Source organism: Ahaetulla prasina, chromosome 1 (assembly GCF_028640845.1).
Source record: "Ahaetulla prasina isolate Xishuangbanna chromosome 1, ASM2864084v1, whole genome shotgun sequence".
Taxonomy (NCBI): Eukaryota; Metazoa; Chordata; class Lepidosauria; order Squamata; family Colubridae; genus Ahaetulla; species Ahaetulla prasina.
Genome location: NC_080539.1, coordinates 255,574,746 through 255,597,075, shown reverse-complemented (window position 1 = coordinate 255,597,075; position 22,330 = coordinate 255,574,746). Strand labels below are relative to the sequence as shown.

Sequence of the window (22,330 nt, the reverse complement as noted above, 5' to 3'; positions counted from 1 at the left end):
ACCTCTGGCTGGCCCCAGAGTGGGGTGGGAATGGAGATTTTGCAATATCCTTCTCCCAGAAGTAGGGAGGGAATGGGGATTTTGCAGTATCCTTCCCCTGCCATGCCCACCAAGCCACAGCACGCCGACGACTGGTAGTAAAAAAAATTGGATTTCACCACTGGTCTTCTTCCAGAACACTTATTATAGACATTGAAACGACCTGTTCTCAAGACCCATAGACGTTCGTAGGACAGCCCAACAAAAAACAGCAATAGGAGGATCAGGACTCCAGAGGGCGCTCCCGTGTAACATACATAGTGGAAGAAGTGGGGGGGGGGTGTCTCCAAAAGAGAGGAAATGTATAGTAGGGAGCAGTCAACCAAAAAGCAAATGTTCAGTTTAAGTGCAAAAGTAAACGTAATAGGTTTACTCATCCTAACTTTGAAAATAAACGGAGAGGATTTCCCTTCGGTATTTCCTTATTTGCTAAACGATGCGGTCCCGATGTTTCAGCGGCCTCTGAAGTTTTCAAAGAGAGTTTCGCAAGGAGCGCAATCGGAGGTTAGGATCGAGTCCCTCCAGCCTCCCCTTAGGCTTTGCCTGTTCAAGCACTAAAAAGAGCAACCCGAAAGCTGTAAGGAGCGCCGGTGGATTAAAGGAGGGGGGGAATTCCTCCGCCGGACGAGGGCTACTTAAAGAGCTCGGGTGTGTGTGTGACGGACTGGGAGGCTGTGATCATAATGTGCGCCCCCTTCTTTTTATTTCTGGCGATTCCTGCAAAGATTGTGGAAGTCTCCGAGTGGTTGAAAACTTGGGACTTTGGAGAGAGAAGCGAAAGAGATGTCGAGGGACGAGTTTGATTTCAGTGATTCGTTTTAGCCTGGGAATAACAGGACTTTATGAATTTGGAGAGTTTTGTTGCTATAGTTAAAGGGTTTTTTCTGGAGTCCTCGATTAAGCTATGAGTAAATCCCCCCTTTTAATAGTCGGAGGAACCCCGCCCTTCACCTGTTCCCGTTAAGGTACTTCCCTCTTTCCTGGGGCTTTCGTGTACTTAGTCTTGAGAGGTTGCCGTAAGTAATTTCTTTAAAAAATAATGTGGAATTAATATTTGGACCATCCGGTGCCTGTCGGTTCTCCCCTGCAGCCATCCACCCGTGACCCGCGGTCTTCCCAGCCATGCAGCCACGGCAGGTCTTCTAAATGGGTGGATTTTAGGGGAGAATTAGCGGACAGGAAAGAGTTTGCAGTCAATCTTGCCGTGATGAAAGTGCCCAATAGGCTCAAAGGCGCCGTGCAAATTTCCAATGATTGCCAATTAATACAGCTCAAGATGGAAGTAGCTTCCTCTTAAGGTCTGTATAAATCCTAACTGGTGGGATTAATTCGGGCCATTGGGTCAGAGTTTTAAAAATCCGGAGCGTTATTAGGTGTTGATGGCAGTTAGGACTTTATTGAATCGCTTCCCCGCTTTCTGGGTTTGTCAGGAGTTTTATTAGAAAACTCAGTCTGGTGGTCCAGTTGTGTTCTGATGAGAAACCTCCCCACATCAATGAAGCAAAGATGGGATACAGATCCCTGTTCTTGTGTCCTTCCCAGTAACTTGTTCTGTCCAAATCGGTATGAACTTGCTGGAAGGTGTCAATCAGCATGATCTTAGATGCCTGATGCCTTAGATCCATCTGCCAGTAACAGGACAAGAGAGCAAGTACAATAAAACCTTGCCCAAATGAAAAATGCCATTCAGCTGGGTGGATCTGAGGTGGTGGTAAGATGAGAAAGACACTTTTTGCGTTGAAAAATTTAATATGCATGTTTTTCATGTTCTGATTAGCCTTTCCTCCCTGATATCTATGGAGATTCTCAATCCTTCAGGTCATGGTTGTCCCTACTGCTACCCATTGCCTCCCACCGACCCGTGCGCTCTCACAGAGAGGGACTCCTCAGGGTGCCGTCCGCCAAACAATGTCAGCTGGCGGCCCCCAGGGAAAGGGCCTTCTCTGTGGGGGCTCCCACCCTCTGGAATGAACTTCCCCCAGGACTACGTCAACTACCTGACCTTCGGACCTTTCGCTGCGAGTTGAAGACTTACCTATTTATTCGCGCAGGACTGGCATAGAAATTTTTAGCAGTTATTAATATTCTGTTTTAACTATTTGGGGTTTTTATGTTTTAAATAGTTTTAATCTGGCCTGATATTTAATAAGATTTTTATAATTGTTTTTATTATGTATATTAGTACAGTTTTATTTTGGCTGTGAACCGCCCTGAGTCCTTCGGGAGAAGGGCGGTATAAAAATCTAAAAATAAATAAATAAATAAATAAAGGAGTTTTTCAAAAGGAAACTGGAGTTTTGTGGGTTTTTTTCTTGAAAACATTTCACTTCTCAGCAAAGAAGCTTCTTTGGTTCTGACTGAACTGTTGGGATAGGAAAGATGTTTATCCCAGAGAAAATTGTATGTTTTTATTACCCTGCTCCCTGAACCCTTCTGGCAATCTTCTTCAGTTTTACTGCAGGCAAATGTTATCTCATAAAGAGACATTAAGAAGGACCAGAAATTGCCTCCTTGATGTTAAGACATTAACTTTTCCTCACTTGTTCGTTTCCAGGTAATTTAACTGTGGCAACACTTCCAACAAGAATGGCCAGTGGAACTGTAGTTCTCATCCCCTCAAATGGAGCAAACATAATTCAAACGGCCCCTGGATTGTCTAGCGCTGCTCTTCAGGCATCTGGAGCAATTCCATATCCTCAGTATGGAGCTCAGCAACTTGGAATTTCCAACAATGCTCCTCAACAAGTCCAACAAAAGGGTCCTTTGGAGAGATTCTTCAACGCTGAGCCCAAAGTGCTTGGGGTACGCATGCGTTACTTTGTAGTCCATTAAGATTTTATTGGCTAAGTAAAGACCTGTGAGCTCCATGTTGAAGTTAGGAAGTTAGTTTGGCTATTGTCTGGTTCTGGAATATACCCCAGAAACCTCTTTTATTCCTGGTAGTTTCTTTTGTCTTTCTACAGAAATTCTGACTCTGATATGAAGTTTCTTTTTCTCCCTTCCTTCTGGGAAGTGCAACTATCAGGCATTTCTCCAGAAGAACCTGGTCATAGATTGGCTGCAGCCCAAGGTAGTTGAATTTTCTTTGTGCTTATGATCCTGCTTAAGTTCCTGTCAAGGAGTCTGTAGTGAGAGAAGTGACATTTCTCTCTCCATCTTGATATTCTTATAGTCCTTCTTCCTAACAATGGTGGTGCCACTGTAGATCACTCTAGAATCTGGATAGGGCTTTTAAGAATCATGTGTTGAGAAGTGCTCTTTTGCGGGTCTGGAAAAAATATTCCTATAAATTAGAATACAAGATTCCTATATGGGCGAGCCCTAGACATGCAATAGAGAATATAAATATAGAACAGAAACAGGAAATGATTACTTATAAAGAACTTTTGTATGCTGAAGGAGGTAGATTGCAATTAAAATCATTACAGGTATTAAATGAAGAAGGGAGGAATTATACTTGGTTTCAATATGGGCAAATAAGTGCTAGATGGAAAGAAGATCAAAAAATTGGTATAATGCAAAGGGAGGAAAATTTAATAAAGCAAATTAGAAATCAGACCCAGGAGCATATAAAGAGATTGTATAATGTGTTGCTTGAAATAGATTCGGAAAAGGATTTGGTAAAGGATTGTATGATAAAATGGGCACAGAATATTCAGGAACCAATAATGTTGGAAACATGGGAGAAAATTTGGGTTAGAAATGTTAAGTTTACACAAGCACAGAATTTAAGGGAAAATTTTTATAAGATGTTTTATAGATGGCACTTAAAAAATTATCATGTATGTATCCTAATATCCAAGCGAAATGTTGGAGGTGTGATTGTGATGATGCTACATATTTTCATATTTGGTGGACTTGCAAGAAAATTAAGGTCTTTTGGATAAGAATTTGGTGGATTATTCAAAATGTACTGAAGAAGAAGATAAAGTTCCTGCCACAATTTTTCCTTTTGGGAATTATAACGGATTGTACAGGGATTGAGACTAAATTGATTCTGAATTTAATAACAGCAGCAAGACTGTTGATTGGACAATACTGGAAGAAAGAAGAGATACCTACAATAGAAGAATGGATATTGAAAGTTATTAATTTGGCTGAGATGGCTAAAATCTCAGCGTTTTTAAAAGACAATACGCAGGAAAGATATTTAATTGAATGGAAAAATGGATTGATTATCTACAAAACAGATATCAGATTAAGAAATATCAGATTGCCTTTGAATAATTAGAAAGTTATTTTATGTAATGGGGAGGGGGTTGGGAGATGAAAAGCTTTGGATGTGGTTATTTGGATTGGAAGGGAAAATTTTATTCTATGTTTGGTTTATGTATAACAATACCTTGTGATTGACCAGGGGAAGGGTTTTTTTTGGTTTTTTTTGGGAGGGAGGGGGGAAAAAGGGGGGAAAATGTTTTTGTTTTTTAAAACTCTTTCAATTAGAATCTGGATCATAATTTGGAGTAAATGCCTGGTACATAGTGACAACAGTGTCCCAAGATGTCCCTTCTCCCATTTGAGTTTAGCATATTTCTCTTTCTCAGATTCAGTGAATGAAGTCTTATTTTATGTAATGGGGAGGGTTGGGAGATGAAAAGCTTTGGATGTGGTTATTTGGATTGGAAGGAAAATTTTATTCTATGTTTGGTTTATGTATAACAATACCTTGTGATTGACCAGGGGAAGGGTTTTTTTTGGTTTTTTTTGGGAGGGAGGGGGGAAAAAGGGGGGAAAATGTTTTTGTTTTTTAAAACTCTTTCAATTAGAATCTGGATCATAATTTGGAGTAAATGCCTGGTACATAGTGACAACAGTGTCCCAAGATGTCCCTTCTCCCATTTGAGTTTAGCATATTTCTCTTTCTCAGATTCAGTGAATGAAGTCTTATTTTATGTGTTTTCCTTCTGTAGGCTGTCCAAATCATGATTGGTCTGATTCACATTGGCTTTGGGGCTGTCTCACTTCGTCTATTTTCTCGTTACTATCTTCCCTTGTCTGCAATTGGAGGTTACCCCTTTTGGGAAGGGATATTTGTAAGTATGTGCACATTTTTGTTGAGTCATGCACCATGGTAGTAATGACTAAGGGATACTTATAGAAGTCCTGTTTGCATTGGCACCTATCTGGCTTCTCATGGGTGTCGGATTTTCTTTCTTTATTTTTCTTTTCTTTATTTTTATTTGTCAAGCATATATAAGATAACATATAAGATACATGAAAAGAGTAACAGTAAAAAGGACCTAGGACAATGATGATAGGCACACTGGTGTCTTATCCACGCCCCTTACAGACCTCTTAGGAATGGAGTGAGGTCAACAGTAGACAGTCTCAGGTTAAAGTTTTGGGGGTTTGGGGAAGAAACCACAGAGTCAGGTAGTGCATTCCAGGTATTGACCACTCTGTTGCTGAAGTCATATTTTTTGCAATCGAGTTTGGAGCGGTTTACCTTGAGTTTGTATCTATTATTTGCTCGTGTATTGTGATTGAAGCTGAAGTAGTCATTGACAGGTAGGACATTGTGGCAGATGATTTTATGTACTACGCTTAGGTCATTTTCTGATAATTTCCCCCTTTTATTTCCAGTGGACTACAATCATTTGTTTTTCTTTTTTGTTTTCCATAGTTTATTTCTTCTGGATCACTTTGTGTAGCAGCTGCAAACCGTCAAAATCGTGGTTTGGTGAGAAATCTGTGTAGCATTTGAATTTCTTTTATGCAGTTTCCTTGTAAGCACTCAGGACCTTTTATTGTGTCAATTCTCTTCAGATACTGCTCAGTCTTAAATCAACATTTGGGAAAGAAAAACAAATTCAAAAACCACACCCATTTCCTTCTTTGATCAACTTTTGCTTCTAAGTCCTGCTTCCATTGAAAGTTTTATATCAACAATAGAGAATGTTCAACCATCCAGAATTTGAGCCTTCCCTGGTCCCCATTTTGCGATGGGCTTCTTGCCAAGTTCCCTTCCTGATGTGCAACCTGCAGGTCCTATCAGTTCCGTGACAAAAATGAGAGAAGCCTGAGAGATTCAATGACCATAATGTGGGGGCTTGTTCTACCAGAGCTTCCTTCGTTGCCACTAATAATGGTGCTAGTCCTGAGCAAAAGAGTGTCTTCTTGCATGCTCTAGTCTTGAACCAGACCTCCAACATTATTCCTTCTCCTACTCCTTAACAGAGGGTCCAGTTTCAGAAGTATTCCTATATGAAAGCAACATTAGAAAGAAACCAGGAGTATTAGGCGTAAAAGTATGGAACAAGTGTGGGAATCCTTCTGGGAATTAAAGGAAAGAGAAAGCTGATGGTAGCCCTCCTGCACAGAATTAGCTTTCTCTTCCCTATTTCTCCTTGATTTAAAGTGTGTTCATGGTAGCATAGAAATGTTTTTGTCTTGTCTACATTCCTGACAGGGGAGAACTAAATACAGAGCAATTTTTTTTTTTTATTCAAAAAGTTTTACAGAAAAAAAAAATTTCCCCCTTTCCCCCCAACCCCCCTCCCTTCACTAATACCCTCCCCCCCTCCCCCCTGGCTTCCTGGAACAAGCACAAGGTATAGTTAAAATAAAACAAACATATGCTAAGAAAATTTTCTCCCAAAACTATTATACCAATTTTCCTCTCTAGCTCTGACTTCCTCCTAACATAACCAAAATCCTTCAAAAAATAAAAATAAAAATAAAATTAAGAATAACAATAGTAAGATATATGAATCAATAGAACAAATTAATCCTAAAGTATTTAAAACCAGCTAAAGCATAAAAATCCAATCCAATTCAAAAAATATGTCCCTTATAACTCCTATAACCATATAATTTCCCCCCCCATGTCTTTCTTACATAAGATCTTTTGAAAATATTCTATTTAAAATTTAGTGCAACACCTTATAAAATTACAATACAGAAAATTACAATATCTATTAAACTTTTGTTCTTCCTCATCAAAATCCAGTATAGATCCAAACCAGATTCCTCACAAATTGTCTTTCGGGACACTAATATTTTTGTCTATTAATATTTTAAAAAAACCTTGTTCCAAGAATAATACTTTTGTCTCTTGCCATTTTTTTTGGTGCATTAATCTCTGTCTTTCCTTCAATACTCCTTTTAAAAAGTCAATCACAATATTTCCTAGTAATTCCTTATGTCCAAAAATCCAAAAATTACTGCCGTATATTCCATCAGTCCAAAAAGAGAAATCTTGGGAAACATTAAGCTTGTGAGTCTTTTCCATTTGAGGAACAATCTCCTGTAGCACAAATTCAGGCAGTCCATCCAAACTATTTAAAGAAAACTTCTTTACAACACCTTGTTTCTTCACGATCAAATCTTCATATTTATCCACTTTTATTTGTATATCCTCCATTCCATTTTCCGAATAATTGCACTGATTAATTTGCTCCAAGCTCTCATCCAAAACGTCCCCATTTTTTATCAATTCATATTTTTGAATGATTAAATACATACTTTCTGTGTAGTCCTGTATAAAGTCACAAATCCATTCTTCTGAAAGAACCTCCATGACAAAGTTCCTGCTGAGAATCCCCTTGTAAAATACTTAAACAACGTAATATAATCCAACAGTCCACAGTCAAACACAATAAGATAAAATCTCCATTCAGTTTCGATTCAACAGCAAAGCTCCCTTTGATGTATCGCTCTGCTTTTAGTTTTTCTAAAACGAAACTGAAGGGGGGGCGAAAATTTCTCTCTTTTTTTTTTTTAAAAAAAAGGGTAGAAGTCAGAAAATCAAAAATACTTGCAAACCAATAATTGTTCACTCACACTTGTTCCGCCTGCTTTAGTAACCACAAAAAGAAATCAATTGCTAGCAGAAGTGGATACCTTCCTCTTTTCCTGCTTTTTCAGGAGCGCAGTGAATACTGGAGGTTGGGGGAGGGGTAAGGGGATTCGACCTTTGCAGGACTTTGCATTACAAAAACAAAGCCCCTAGGGGAATCTACCACATTTCCCCCCCCCCTTGCTCTTTCTCTCTCTTTCAACCAGAGAGGGAAATCAAGCGGGATCAGTTGTTATGTCCGGCTTTTACCATATTCAATGCGGAGTGCCATAAATTAGCACCCAGCGAGAAAGGTGGTGCCACCCAGAAGCCCAGAGCAATTTTTAAATGTTCAAAATTGTCACTACTTGCTCCAAGGGTTTCTCCAGCCCCATCTCTCTAGTAGCCTCTCTGTAATGTTGTATAGCTAAAAGAGCATTTAACATTAACATTGTTATGAGATGGCCAGATTTCTCCTCACTCCAGCGGCTGTTCAAACGGTACCATGGGACACGCTGCAGAATAGGCTCAACAGACTAATGCAGTCTGTTATTATCACAGCTGCTTGCAATTACTGCAAGTTCAAGTCCCACCAGGCCCAAGGTTGACTCAGCCTTCCATCCTTTATAAGGTAGGTAAAATGAGGACCCAGATTGTTGGGGGCAATAAAAGTTGACTTTGTATATAATATACAAATGGATGAGACTATTGCTTAACACAATGTAAGCCACCCTGAGTCTTTGGAGAAGGGCGGGATATAAATTCAAATAAAAATAGAGAGAGAGAGAGAATGCACTACACGCTCAAAACGTCGAGAATTGCCTGCCGACAAGCATTTCATCATCAAAACCAAGGAGATGGCAAATTAATCAATATGTGACTACCCTTCAGAAAGCTGCATTATACTGTGAATTTAGAGATTTGGATGATGCTTTATTGGACAGACTAGTCTGCGGTGTAAGGGACATCAAATTGCAACGGCGTCTCCTTGCTAAGGCGAGCCTCAATCTACAGATGGCGCTCAACAAAGCCCAAGTTGCAGAGATGTCGAGCCAATCGACAGTGGCAATACAAAAATCAAATAACCCATCATCCTCTCGAAAAGTGATTACCATCCACCACAATGATTTAGATCAGGAAGAGTCCACTGATGATGATGACATCTACCATCTTAAATCTTCAAGGAGGCAAAGCACAGCTAATGAATGGAAACTGATAGCCTGCAGGTGTTGTGGCAGCAATCACCCAAGAGCAACTTGCCAGTTCAAAAATGCTATCTGCCAATGGTGCGACAGGAAAGGGTACCTAGCTAAAGTCTGCCATGCCAGCCAACCTGACAGCCAACCTGCCAACTAATCCTACCACCAAAGGCCACAACAGAGGCCACGGACACAAGGAGAAGAATGCTACGCTGTCTCCAAAAGCGCCTGCTGGGCAGAGACTTGCATTGGGCAAGCCAACCTTGTCTATTAAAAAAAATTAACATAAATGTCCTGATCAAGGGTGCTCCTTGTCGGATGCAAGTAGATACTGGGTCATCCATGACCATCATCTCATGGAACACAATTAACAGACTGGGGCTGACTCTCCAAAAGCCAACTGAGACATCAGTGCCTGCACCTCCGTGATTGTCAAGGCCAAAAGCATTCCATCATTGGAAGCAGAACCTTTGAAGTCTTGTTTAAAAACTTTGTAGGCCCCCTGCAGCTAATTGTAGTAGATGGCTCCCTACCAAGCTTTTTAGGGCTGGACTGGTTTTCCTTTCTGGGCCTGGGAGTTACTGGTATCAACTCCATCAGCCCCGATGTTGAGGCCCTAACCCAGGAGCTTGCAGGTGTCTTCAATGAAGATCTGGGCAAATATATCGTGATGCCTATCTTCTTCAACCTGGACCCTCAGATTGCCCCGATACGCATGAAGTTGCACAGGGTCCCCTTTGCTCTATGTTCCAAGGTAGATGAGCAGTTAGATAAGCTAATTGCCCAAGGAATCTTGGAACCAGTCGACCACGCCAAGTGGGAGACACCCATAGCGATGCCTGTTAAGCCAGATGGCTCGGTCTGTATTTGTTGAATCTATAAATGCACACTAAACAAACCACTACAACAGAACACTTACCCAGTGCCAGTCGTGCAACAACTATTGCACTCCCTGGGAGAAGGAAAGGTTTTCATGAAGCTGGATTTTGTCCAGGCATACCAGCAGTTGCCTGTTGACAATGTCACAGCAGAGGCACAGACCATCATCACTCATCGCAGAGTCTTCAAATGTCACTGGCTGCAATTCGGAGTGAGTGTGGCACCAGGGCTATTCCAGAGCCCCATGGAATGCCTTTTGCAAGGCCTAAGCCATCGGATCCCAAATGGAACAGAGGCTCCAATCGCATTTTATTCCAGGACATTGTCAACATCTGAGAGAAATTATAGCCAGCTGGTAAAGAGGCTTTGGCTGTGGTCACCAGAGTAAAGAGATTCCATGAGTATTTATATGACAGGCATTTCGAATTGATAACAGATCACAAACTGCTGCTGGGCCTGTTCGCCAGAGACAGACAAACGTTGACTGCCTGTCACTATGCATGTTGCGTTGGACTGTGTTTTTGGCAGCTTACAACTACAGACTCATCCATCAACCGGGTAAGTCCCTGAACCACGTGGACACCTTTAGCCGATGCCTGCTTCCAACTATCCTAGAGGACCTGGCCCCAGTGACCCCCATCCTCCTAATAGAGGAATGGCCATCTGGCCCCATTACTGCCACTGAGATTGCAAAGCAATCCGTAAGAGATCAAACTCTTGCCCAAGTACTCAACTGGGTGTGGAGGGGGTGTTCAAAAGGGCCCATCAGAGCAGAATTCACACCTTTCCATACCCAGCAACATGAACTGTCCACGCAGAAGGGCTGCTTGTTGTGGGGAAATAGGATAATCGTCCCACCCAAACTGCAGTAACCAGTCCTGGAAGCCTTTCATGAAGGTCACCCAGGCATTGTCAGAATGAAATCCCTCACCCGGAGTTATGTCTGGTGGTCCAACATGGATAAGGCCATTGTAGAATGGGTCGCTTCCTGAAAACCATGCCAGATGATGAGACCAGGGCCCCCCTCTGCTCCCGCATGAGAGTGGGAGATACCCAGGTCACCTGGTCAAGGGTCCACATCAATTTTGTGGGACCATTCCAGGGCTAGACATTTATGGTCGTCATCGATGCATATTCCAAATTGTTGGAGGTGGTTTTGATGCCATCAACAATCTCAGATGGCATCATCAGGGTGTTATTGAAACTGTTCATGACCCACAGACTTCCAGACATCCTGGTGTCTGACAACAGACCATAATTCACGGCCAACCAGTTTGAGACATTCCTGGCAAGTCATGGCATCTGCCATGCCCTGGTTGCACCGTTCCATCTGGCGAGTAATGGACAGGTAGAGAGAATGGTGCAATCAGCCAAAGAAACACTTGTTCAAATGGGCCCTGGGGATTGGCAAGCTCGAATTGCCAAATATTTGTTAGTCCAGCATGTCATACCCAGTGCCACAACTACCTGGAGTCCAGTCGAACTGTTAATGGGTTGCCACCTAAGAACTGACTTAGACCGGCTACACCCAGAATATTCTCCAGGGGCATCCCCTGATTCAACCAGCCAATTCCAGTCATTTGCTGTGGGAAAGGGAGTCTACACACACAACTATGCCAGAGGTGCCCTCTGGATTCCTAGCCTAATTGTAGCAGTCACTGGACGGCAGTCATACAGAATAAAGCTAGAGGATGACCGCATCTGGCATCAGCATATCAACCAACTGCGTGGCCGTTTCAGCACCTCTGTCTACTGCCAGCTGGAAAGGACTCCGCCCAAAACCAACTCTCCACCAGACACACGCAAAGACTTTGAGGCTCCACCAAGATTGGAGCCAACAACAAACCAAGACAAAGACATGACACGGGTACTTGGAGAACCAGGAGCCAGTCAGCGTGAAGTCCCTATGGAACCAGTTCCATCTGTGCCGGAGATGCCAGAGACCAAGTTCTTGATGAGGTCACAGGGCAATCCAGGAGCAGCAACAGCAGCAGTTGACCTGCTTGGTCAAAGCGCTGCTCCAAATGAACTGCGCAGATTGGGACAGCTGCCCCGCTGCCCCACCTACTTGTGTGATTAAATTTGTTACAAAGAATAATGTCCTGACTTTTTTTTTTTAATTTGCATTTATATCCCGCCCTTCTCCGAAGACTCAGGGCGGCTTACACTATGTCAAGCAATAGTCTTCATCCATTTGTATATTATATACAAAGTCAACTTATTGCCCCCAACAATCTGGGTCCTCATTTTACCTACCTTATAAAGGATGGAAGGCTGAGTCAACCTTGGGCCTAGTGGGGCTTGAACCTGCAGTAATTGCAAGCAGCTGCTGTTAATAACAGACTGTCTTACCAGTCTGAACCACAGAGACTTGGTAGGGAGAGGTGTTACATATTGTAATTAGTTACTGAAACCAAGAGCTGAAGTCTTCACTCAGGTCCGCTGTTTAAGCGGGGGAATTGCTTTAAATTGATTGGTTGCCTGGCTGACAGCTCCCTATAAAAGGAGTGCAGTCAGCTGGACCTTTTGCTGGTTGTTTCTTGTATTGAATAAAGAGCTTTACTGAAGATCACCTTGCATCTCTTCCATTCCAACCCAAAACCTAACCTTGACAGTGTTAGAAAAGTCTTCAAATGAATTGCGGCATTTGCCTTTCCACTGTGGAAAACCTTGTTATTGCTGCTGTTTGATTCCTATGATCTTAGAGAATGTTGTCTGGTTCCACCACTGACTGGTTATGTGTCATTAAACACGCACATAGATTGAATTCTGTCACTGTTTTATATTTGGGGCTAATTATTTTTATGCTTTGTATTTAATAAGACTTACGCTGACACTGTAATTGTAATTTCTCTCCTTCTGGTGTATTGCTGTTTCAGGTGAAATCCAGTATATGGATGAACATCACAAGTGCTATAATGGCATTAACTGGTATCATCCTGTACCTGTATGAGATGGTCACCAACAGACCTTCTGTATCTAACACTACAGTTATAAACGTAAGTAAACCGATCTGTTCTTATATATGGATAATTTTTTTAATGGCAAATGTGACATATTGTTTGATTATGTCCCTGTAAACATTTGGTTGTTTTACAGTAGGGCTTCAATACTCACACAAAACAGAAGAGTGCCTGACAATTCTATATGGAATATAATACAGCTGCACATGTTGAAATCGATACCAGGTTTTCCTGCCACCCCCACATCCTCATCCCTTCTTTGCATCGTTTTAGAAAACTGAAATTTAGGCAGGTTCTGAAGTGTGGACAGATGCAGAATGAATTAGTTTGCTTTCACCGCTGTGGGTTCTGTTCCTTGTGACTCTTAGGGCAATTCAAGAGAACATACACCCAAAATGTTCTACTGTGTTTGGGTCATCATAACCTGAACACCTTGTTATGGGGAACATGTCCCTTTAAATAAAGAAGCAGAGGAATTGGAGGTAAGCAAAAGAAAGCATCTTTCACTGACATGCAAAGCTAGAGGGATCACTTGGTACCTGGCCAGCAGAATGCCAAAGAGCCTAGAATTAGGAAAGATTATGGGTTAAATATCCTTAGAACATAAGAATAAAAATGATAAAGTAACGTACATCATACTATGGTCTACACAGCTGGGAGGTAACTTTTGACAGTACTATGGGATGTCCTTGCCATTGTCCACCTAGGGCCTCCAACTTCCACATCCTCCAAGGACTCCAGTCTGACTTTTTTCTGCTAGCGCTATGCCCACTGTCTAGCATGAACTTTAGCCAGTTTTGTTACTAGAGCTGAGAATTTCTGCATCGGTAAAACTAATGATTTTGACCAGGGGTGTCAAACTCGAATTCATTGAGGGCCGCATCAGTATTGTGTTTGACCTCGGGGAGCCGGGGAGCCTATGGCCAGAGTGGCTCACTTATGTCAGGGGCACCTCTGGTAGCCTGAGCACTCTGCCAGTGAAAATGGGCTCCGTAGCTTCATTTTTGGCTGCTATGGCCTGCAACCCTCTGTCAGCAAAAATGGAGCTTAGGAGGGCCTCACACACCTCTCATGAGCTCCATTTTTCTGGCAGAGGCACTGCGGGCAGGTCCTTTGCTGTTTCCAGGGCAGTCCCGTGGGCCAGATCTAAGCATCCCACAGACTGGATCCCCGGGACTTGAGTCTGACACCCCTGATTTAGACTGAGCGTTGGATTGTTCTCTGCTTCATCCTAATGAATAGCATTTTGTGGTGCATAAAGAAGAAACAAGACTCAGGTGAAATACCTGCTACTGTGCAATGATTTAACTTTACGTATGGATCTGAAACAAGGCTGATCCCCATTTGATTCTCAGTGATATCTGGAATTTCCCTTTAGAATGCTGCAAAACATAAAGGATGCTAATAACGTTCCCTGATGCGGTTTTCTCATATCACAGAGGCTGTACAGGCAGTCTTTAACTGAATGAACAACTATTCATTTAGTGACCATTCAAAGTTTCAGTGGCACTCAAAGCTATGACCACTCCTTGCATTTATGACTGTTGCAACATCCCCACAGTCACATGAGCAAATTATTGAGGACAGTTGCAGCTTTGCGACTTTCCCAGCCAGCTTCTGATCAGCAAAGACAGCGGGAGTGGGGAAGCTGGATTCACTTAACAACCGTATGATTCTCTTAACTGCAGCGATTTGTTTAACAACAGTGGCAGAAAAGGTAAAATAACACATGACTCACTTAACAATCGCTTTATTTAGCAGTGGAAAATCTGGTCCCAATTGTGGTTCTAAGTCGAGGTTTACCTGTACAGTGTCTCTGTTTTTCCCAATATTTTTTTATTATTATTTTTATTATTTTGATTTATATACCGCCCTTCTCCCAAAGGACTCAGGGCGGTTTACAGCAAGGTAAAAACAAAAATACAAAAATTAAAACATTATTAAAAAACTGATTCAATTTAGCTGAAAGTAATTAAAACTCTAATAAAAGCCCCCAATTAAAACTATTAGGCCAGCCCTGCGCGATGAAACAAAAAGGTCTTGAGCTCGCATCGAAAGGTCCGGAGGTCAGGGAGTCGACGTATCCCTGGAGGCAGCTCGTTCCAGAGGGCAGGAGCCCCCACAGAGAAGCCCTCCCCCTGGGGGTCGCCAGTCGACATTGTCTGACCGACGGCACCCTGAGGAGACCCTATGGGAGTACACTGGTCGATGGGAGGCAATCGGTGACAGCAGGCGGCCCCGTAAATAACCCAGTCCTAAGCCATGGAGCGCTTTAAAGGTAGTAACCAGCACCTTGAATTGCACCCGGAAGACCACCGGCAGCCAGTGCAGCTTGTGCAGGAGAGGTGTTACATGGGAGCCTCGAGTTGCTCCCTCTACTACCCGCGCAGCCGCATTCTGGACCAGTTGGAGCCTCCGGGTGCTCTTCAAGGGGAGCCCCATGTAGAGAGCATTGCAGTAGTTCAGGCGGGAAGTGACGAGGGCATGAGTGACCGTGCATAAGGAATCCCGGTCTAGGAAAGGACGCAACTGGCGTATCAGGCGAACCTGATAAAAAGCTCCCCTGGCGACGGACGTCATATGCTTTTCTAAAGACAGCCGTACATCCAGGAGGACGCCTAGATTGCGGACCCTTTCCATGGGGAAAATGTCTCGCCCCCTACAGTCAGCAATGGAGTCAGCTGACTGTACCGGGAAGCCGGCATCCACAGCCACTCAGTCTTGGAGGGGTTGAGTCGAAGCCTGTTTTTCCCCATCCAGACCCGCACGGCCTCCAGACACCGGGACATCACTTCAATGGCTTCGTTGGGGTGGTTAGGGGTGGAAATGTACAGCTGTGTATCATCAGCGTACAGATGACATAGCACCCCAAAACCACAGATGATCTCATCTAGCGGCTTCATATAGATGTTGAACAGGATAGGCAAGAGAACCGACCCCTGTGGCACCCCACACATGAAGCGCCTCGTGGTCGAACTCTGCCCCCCTGCCAACACCGTCTGTGAAGGGTCAGAGAGGTAGGAGGAGAACCACCGAAAGATAGTGCCCCCCACTCCCAACCCCTCCAGCTGTCGCAGCAGGATACCATGGTCAATGGTATCAAAAGCTGCAGAGAGGTCTAATAGGACCAGGGCAGAGGAACAACCCCTGTCCCGGGCCCTCCAGAGATCATCCACCAACGCGACCAATGCCGTCTCCATGCTTTACCCAGGCCGAAAGCCGGACTAGAAGGGGTCCAGATAGACAGTTTCATCCAGGTACTGGGGGAGCTGTTGCGCCAGCACACTCTCAACAACCTTCGCCACAAAATGAAGGTTGGAGACAGGACGATAATTCTCTAAGGCAGCAGGATCCAGGGAGGGCTTCTTGAGGAGGGGCCTCACCACCGCCTCTTTTAACGCGGTGGGGAAGATACCCTCCATCAAAGAGGCGTTGACAGTCCCCTGAAGCCAGCCTCGTGTAACCTCCCGGGCGGCCAGTACTCACCAGGAGGGACACGGGTCCAATAAACATGTGGTCGCGTTAAGCCTCCCCAATATCCTGTCTATGTCCTCGAGAGCCACCGTGTCGAACTCTTCCCAGATAACATCATCAAGACCTACCTCCGTCGTCCCACCCAAATCTACCCAATACAATTGTTCCTCCCAGTATTTCCCAAGGAAGCAGCTGGGAGTCCCTTTTAATGGTGGGACTGTAACTCATTAAATAAAATAAAATAGATACCATTACATTAATTTCCCAGTTTACAACTATATTTCAACTTGTCTTCCTACTCTACAGAGTGTCGGCTATGGTGTCTCCGTTTTGCTGTTCTTGTTCAGCCTGCTGGAATTCTGCATCACTGTTTCACTGGCTCATTTCGGCTGCCAGGCAACTTGCTCTAGTGGTGCCCAGGTAACTATTTGATACTTCGATAATATCTTTAGCAGTTCTCATTGTTAAAGAATGTAAAGTAGATTATCCATTTTTCTTCTTTATATTTGCACTCCACCTAATCTGACCATTTCCTTGTTTCTTTGCTATTACCCAGAACAATAGGTGAGATTGGCTACTTGGCTTACCCAGTAACCTTTATAACTAGGAGGGGTTTCAATTGTGATCCAATGTCCTGTGATTTTTTTTGCTTCTGCATATGAATAATTAGATGATGCAATTTTTCCCCAGCTTCTGTTTTGCTAGAGAATGAGTGTCATGAATACAACACAGTTTGTGTTGTCTCTTTATAATTCAGTGATGCAGAAGTTGATGTCTCCATTTTTGAGAGCTCAGTTCTAAATATTGTTACTTTAGTGTATGACTACATTGATATAAAGTATCTGTTACTTGATCACATTTTCCCACAATGCTACCATTTTTTTAAAAAAAATAACATTATTTTTAAATCTCAAGCAGCTGAACACATGACTACCATATGCTACCTAAGGTCTCCAAATATAGATGTAATAATAAAAGGGTTCTGTCAGCTCTACAAAGGCCTTTGAAAAAACCAGTTGGAAACAATTGAATTACCAACCACGTACCAACATTCTGCATTGGCAAGTTTTGTGGTGGGTCAGAAAGCCACGTCTGTCCCTTGTTCTGCAGAAATGACAGTTGGCTTCCTTTTGTACCGATAACAAATGTGCTCTCAAACTTTCAGAAATGCTTTAGATTAATTTGAGAGGGAGAAGATGGGACAGAACAAAGACTGAAGGGGGTAAATATGATTGGACCCGACAAAACAGAAGAACTCTAAAAATACAGTAGTGGCCACAATTTTGGAAACCTTTTGGGAAAAGTGTGTTTTTGAGGTTTGATGGCACCACTTTTTGGGGGAGTTTCAAGATAATCCTATTCCACTGCTGGAATGACCTGGGAATAGCCCAGACCTAAACCCAATTAAATATCTATGGAGCCAACTAAAGAAACTTAGTCAGAAGCGACCCAGCAATAAAATCCAGTTAATGGAAACAATCATCCAATCCTGGTTTCACATTTAACAAGCTGCAAAACTAAAAGACTTGGTTCACTCCATGGGAAGACATTGTAAGGCCATAATTCAGGCTAAAGGTTATCCAACTAAGTATTAACTGACGTGATAATTTTTGTATATCTCGTTTTTTCTATGGTGATATTTTTTGTATATGTTTTTTCTATGCATTTCACTTTTCTTCTTTATACTGTAACTGCTATTCTAATAGCAAATCCTTCATAAAAGTTATTGCATTACATTCTTGATTAAATTATCTTTCCATTGATATATAATTATATGGTACTACTAAAAAAAAGTGATGTTATTAGCTAGTTTTAGAAAATACACTTCTCCCAAAAGGTTTCCACAATTTTGGCCACTACTGTATTGTAAGCAGCTAAATCAGCATATAGAGATACCTGTCTTGGGGTCCATGGTGCTCTCTAGCTTGGTTATTTTCTTGCAGATGTTTCATTACTCAAACTCGGTAACATCGTCAGTTTTATTAGCTGGGTAATAAAACATCTGCAAAAAAACAACCAAGCTCAGGGTCCCCTTATTTCAATCAAGGTCCCCTTATTTCAACCCTGACCTACAAATATTTTTCTTGCTACTTGTATCAGTTCACAGCAACTGCCAATTGAACCTATTATAGAAACCAAAAAATTAACCTCCCCTGGAGGGAAATGCATCTTCTTGGGGCTTTGAAATTGTTAAAATAAGTTAATAATCTGATAGCTTTTGTGAATAAATCATGAGAATATTATTTCTTTCTTTATGTTCCTCAATTAAGCTGGAATCTATAAGGTTTAGAACTATCAAGGATTTCAACGTGCTGGTGCGACTGCCAGCATCACAGTTAAAAACTGGAGAATCTGTTCCTCCTACCTAGAGTAATAGATACATCCAGTGGTGGGATTCAGCCAGTTCGCACCACTTCGGGAGAACCGGTTGTTAACTTTCTGAGCAGTTTGGCAAACTGGTTGTTGGAATAAATCATTAGGGCAGAGAACCGGTTGTTAAATTACTTGAATCCCACCACTGGATACATCCCTGAATATTTTTTGTATTAACTATTCTTTTCTGTTACAGCCAACCATGGTTTGTGTGCCTTACCAAGTCATTGGAGGTGGAGAAGTTGCAGCTGAACCAAATTCTCTTCCTCCACCACCAACTTACGACAACGTGGTTACCAAATCTCAATAAAACAAGAACACCAGGAAGAAAATGTGAGAATTGTTAGCAACAGAGATTTCAGGAGAAGCAATGCATTTCATATTACTTTATTTTGTCCAGCTTGCTTGTTTATTTTTCAATTACAGCCTTTAAACACCAAATTAAATGGTGGCAAATGTAAAAGTTCTTTGATTTTACTTAATAGTTGTAACACTTCCCTAGAAACAAGAATTCATCAGCATATTCATGAGGAAGTGCACTCCTTGCAGTGGATGATGGAGGCTGTTTATTATCTCTTGTTTATACTCTGAATGATGTTTGTTTTTTATGACAACTATGGAATTAAATAGGAGATCTGATGCTACAGAAAAGAAAAAGCTACTAAAATTAGAACATATAATTGATACAATACAGGAAGTTCTTGACTTACGACTGCAATTTGGACCAGAAGATCCATTGCTAAGCGAGGCAGTTAAGGGAATTGTGCCAGATTTAGGACCTTTTTTGGCACTGTTCTTAAGTGAATGATTCTGCTTGTTCAGTGACTCATGTGGTCCTTAAGTGAATCTGGTTTCCCACATTTGACTTTTTAAAATCCAGCTGGGAAGGCCACAAATAGTAATCACCCACCCTGGTATGCTGTGATACATACATGCTGGTTACCAAGCATCTTGAGTTTTGATTACATGACCCTGGGGAGGCTGCTACCTGTGAGGATTGGACATGAGTCACTTTTTTTTCCAAGTCTGTTGTAACTTTGAATGGTCACTCAATGACAAGTTGTAAGTTGAGAACTACCTGTAATAGTGGTTGCATAATCACTGTGATCCCAAAACAGAAGTTTGCATATAACTACAGTATTCCATATTGTTAGGGCACTTAAGCTGATGAAAAACAAAGATTCCATGCAAATTGCCATTTTTTGTTCTTTTGACTATCGTCCCATCTCCAACAGGGGCAGCTGTAAACACATCCATTAGCTGTATTCTTGAAGAGTTTACAGTTGTGTAAACTGAGCAATTCCAAAATCAAAGCCATTCGTACTTTTGGGGAGGGTATATGGGGGGGGGGGGCAACTATGATCTCTTTGTAACATGTGGACTTCAACTCCTGAGCCTGCAGGGCTGATTCAGGTATTCTTGGAGTTGACATCTACAGTTCCTAAAGGTGCCAGAGTTGCCCATCCCTGGTACTGTATATGCCCCAAGAGACTCAATTGGGATGTAGAGAAGATTCGTTGCTTCCTTGTCCATAATTACATGGTGAAAAGTTTGACTCCTGCAATGATTTTACAGGTGTACAAAATGTACATTTGCACAGTTTTTGGGGTTTAAGTTGATAGGCAGTATCCTGAATGTAATCTAGCTCAATTGAACTGATGTCACTCTTACTTCCTTTCTTTGATGAACCTGCAAAAAGATGGGAAGCTGAACAATTAGCTAGAACAATCTTGAACCGAACACATTCAAAATTGTAGAAACGATAGTAGATTTTAGGAGAAGCCCTCCTATTCTACCACCTCTTACAATACTAGAAAACAGAGCATGTTTCCCCAAGACCTGGTCTTATTTTCTTTTGACCTCTGAAATAAACGCAAGGCCATATTTTCAGGGGACGTTTTAATCCTCCACCCCCATGTACCAGTATGAGGCAGAGGGGTGAGCTGCCCCATGCGCCCTTCACCGGCTTATTGAAGGGTTGCAGCAGGCCGTCCCATCCACCCATATAGCTGACTCACAGCAGCTGCTCTGACCGCCTCCAACAAGCGTGGCCGCTTCTGCAGCTGATTGCAGCCTGGCGCCTCGCACAGACATACCAAAGGGTATTTTATCTTATATATTGTATCTGATATTAATTATGTTAATGACATTGTTTTATTTAGTATCCTAGTATGATTTGCGTTGATTGCTTATTTAGTATCCTATGACTAACACTGAGTGTTGTATCTTATGATTTATAAAGAATGTATTTTATAATTGTGATAATGATTTATCACTTCTTGCTTGTATGTACACTGAGAGCTTATGCACTGGAGACAAATTCCTTGTGTGTCCAATCACACTTGGCCAATAAAAAATTCTATTCTGTTCTGTTGTTCTATTCTGTGCCGTTTTGTTCTATTCCTAATCCTACTGGAGTCCCAACCCCTTTTCTTTGGACAAACCAACCCTTGGAGCCAGACTTCTTATTCTCTTTCATCTCAGTTTTCCCAGATTTAAATTAAGAAAGGCAAACAGATTCAAGACCGCTTCTGGGGCATTTATGTTGTCTAAATGATCCTGTGAAGGATCTCTGTGGATGACAATTTCCGAGAGGATGATTTCTGTTGATTTCTCAATGTGGTTGAATACGGATAGAGGTAATAAACTATATCTTAACCATTGCTACCCCAGCCCATACCACAATAAAGCAAATGGAAGAAGATGGAAGAAGATGGGGGATTGGAAGAAGACAAAAACTGATACTTGAGGCTTCCTATAAGATTTTCTAAAGCTTTGGTCCTAGGATATGAGGCTTGTATCATAGATACAACTTGGTGCTTTGCTTTGATGCCAAAATATTTGGATAGTTATTTCCCCCTTATAGTATAAGGGTGCAGGATGAATCTTCTGAGCATGAGAGAAATTTGCTAAATAAAGATAAAGTTCAAATATCTTGCTTGATTTAACTCTATCGACTCCATAGACAGCAACATAAAGAGCATCTACTAAAACTATACTTATTGGGATAGACACAGTGGTTTAATAGCAACGTAGTTATACCGAGAGTCTTTGTTTGGCAGCCACATTTGGAATTGTCAATCATTAAGCAAAGTGGTTTCTAAGTGAAACCATGACTGTATTTACATTCTTCAGCTTTCCTTTGCTTTACTGACTCTTAAAGGCCGTAAATGTGAGGCTTGGTTGTTTTTCCGTCACTGGTGTAACCTTGAACCCTTGTTAAATGAGGACTGCCTGTAGCCTGAGTGCTGGAAGACACTTTACCTCACCCTGAGCACAAGGAGATTGCTTAAGGAGAGAAGGAGCGTATCCACACAGCTTCCCGGCTTTGCCTCAAAGACTTCTTGAAACCATTCTTTAAGGACTTCTGCATGATACAGCCTCCCTCACATTTCCAGGCCATAACTGAGGGCAGCTACCATTGGCTTTCTCTGATTCAATGTGGAAATCATGTTTTCCAACTTCCCTTACCACAGCCCTGCCACACTCACAGCTGATTATCATCCTATTGATTGAAACACCTGTTTAATTTCCCCTTGAAATGAATTGCTAGGAATTGAACTAAAGACTGAAAAGCTAATATCATAATATAGGGAAATTATCTTGGCATCTAGAAGAGATAACGG

At 42.1% G+C, this 22,330-nt stretch overlaps 1 protein-coding gene across 5 annotated transcripts; it reads left to right on the top strand.

Moving 5' to 3' along the window:
- Positions 1–461: 461 nt before the first annotated feature.
- On the top strand, positions 462–21,073 carry LOC131184027 (membrane-spanning 4-domains subfamily A member 15-like). 5 transcript variants are annotated; one of them, XM_058154967.1, is made up of 7 exons: positions 462–543; positions 2,594–2,841; positions 4,950–5,072; positions 5,663–5,719; positions 12,774–12,893; positions 16,638–16,751; positions 18,901–21,073. In XM_058154967.1, the coding sequence occupies exons 2-7, from the start codon at positions 2,626–2,628 to the stop codon at positions 19,012–19,014; spliced, it is 744 nt and encodes a 247-aa protein (XP_058010950.1). In that variant the 5' UTR covers positions 462–543; positions 2,594–2,625; the 3' UTR covers positions 19,015–21,073. The 5 variants fall into 5 exon arrangements, with proteins under 5 accessions (XP_058010950.1, XP_058010919.1, XP_058010929.1 ...); XM_058154936.1 differs by lacking the exon at positions 462–543 and adding an exon at positions 545–616; XM_058154946.1 differs by lacking the exon at positions 462–543 and adding an exon at positions 558–687.
- The last annotated feature ends 1,257 nt before the right edge of the window (positions 21,074–22,330 follow it).

Bases quoted from the DNA above. Each gene is read 5' to 3' on its own strand.
- LOC131184027 (XM_058154967.1), top strand. From the start codon at position 2,626: ATGGCCAGTGGAACTGTAGTTCTCATCCCCTCAAATGGAGCAAACATA. The intron at 5,073-5,662 runs GTAAGTATGTGC...TGTTTTCCATAG, and splicing joins CCTTTTGGGAAGGGATATTT to TTTATTTCTTCTGGATCACT. The intron at 12,894-16,637 runs GTAAGTAAACCG...CCTACTCTACAG, and splicing joins CTAACACTACAGTTATAAAC to AGTGTCGGCTATGGTGTCTC.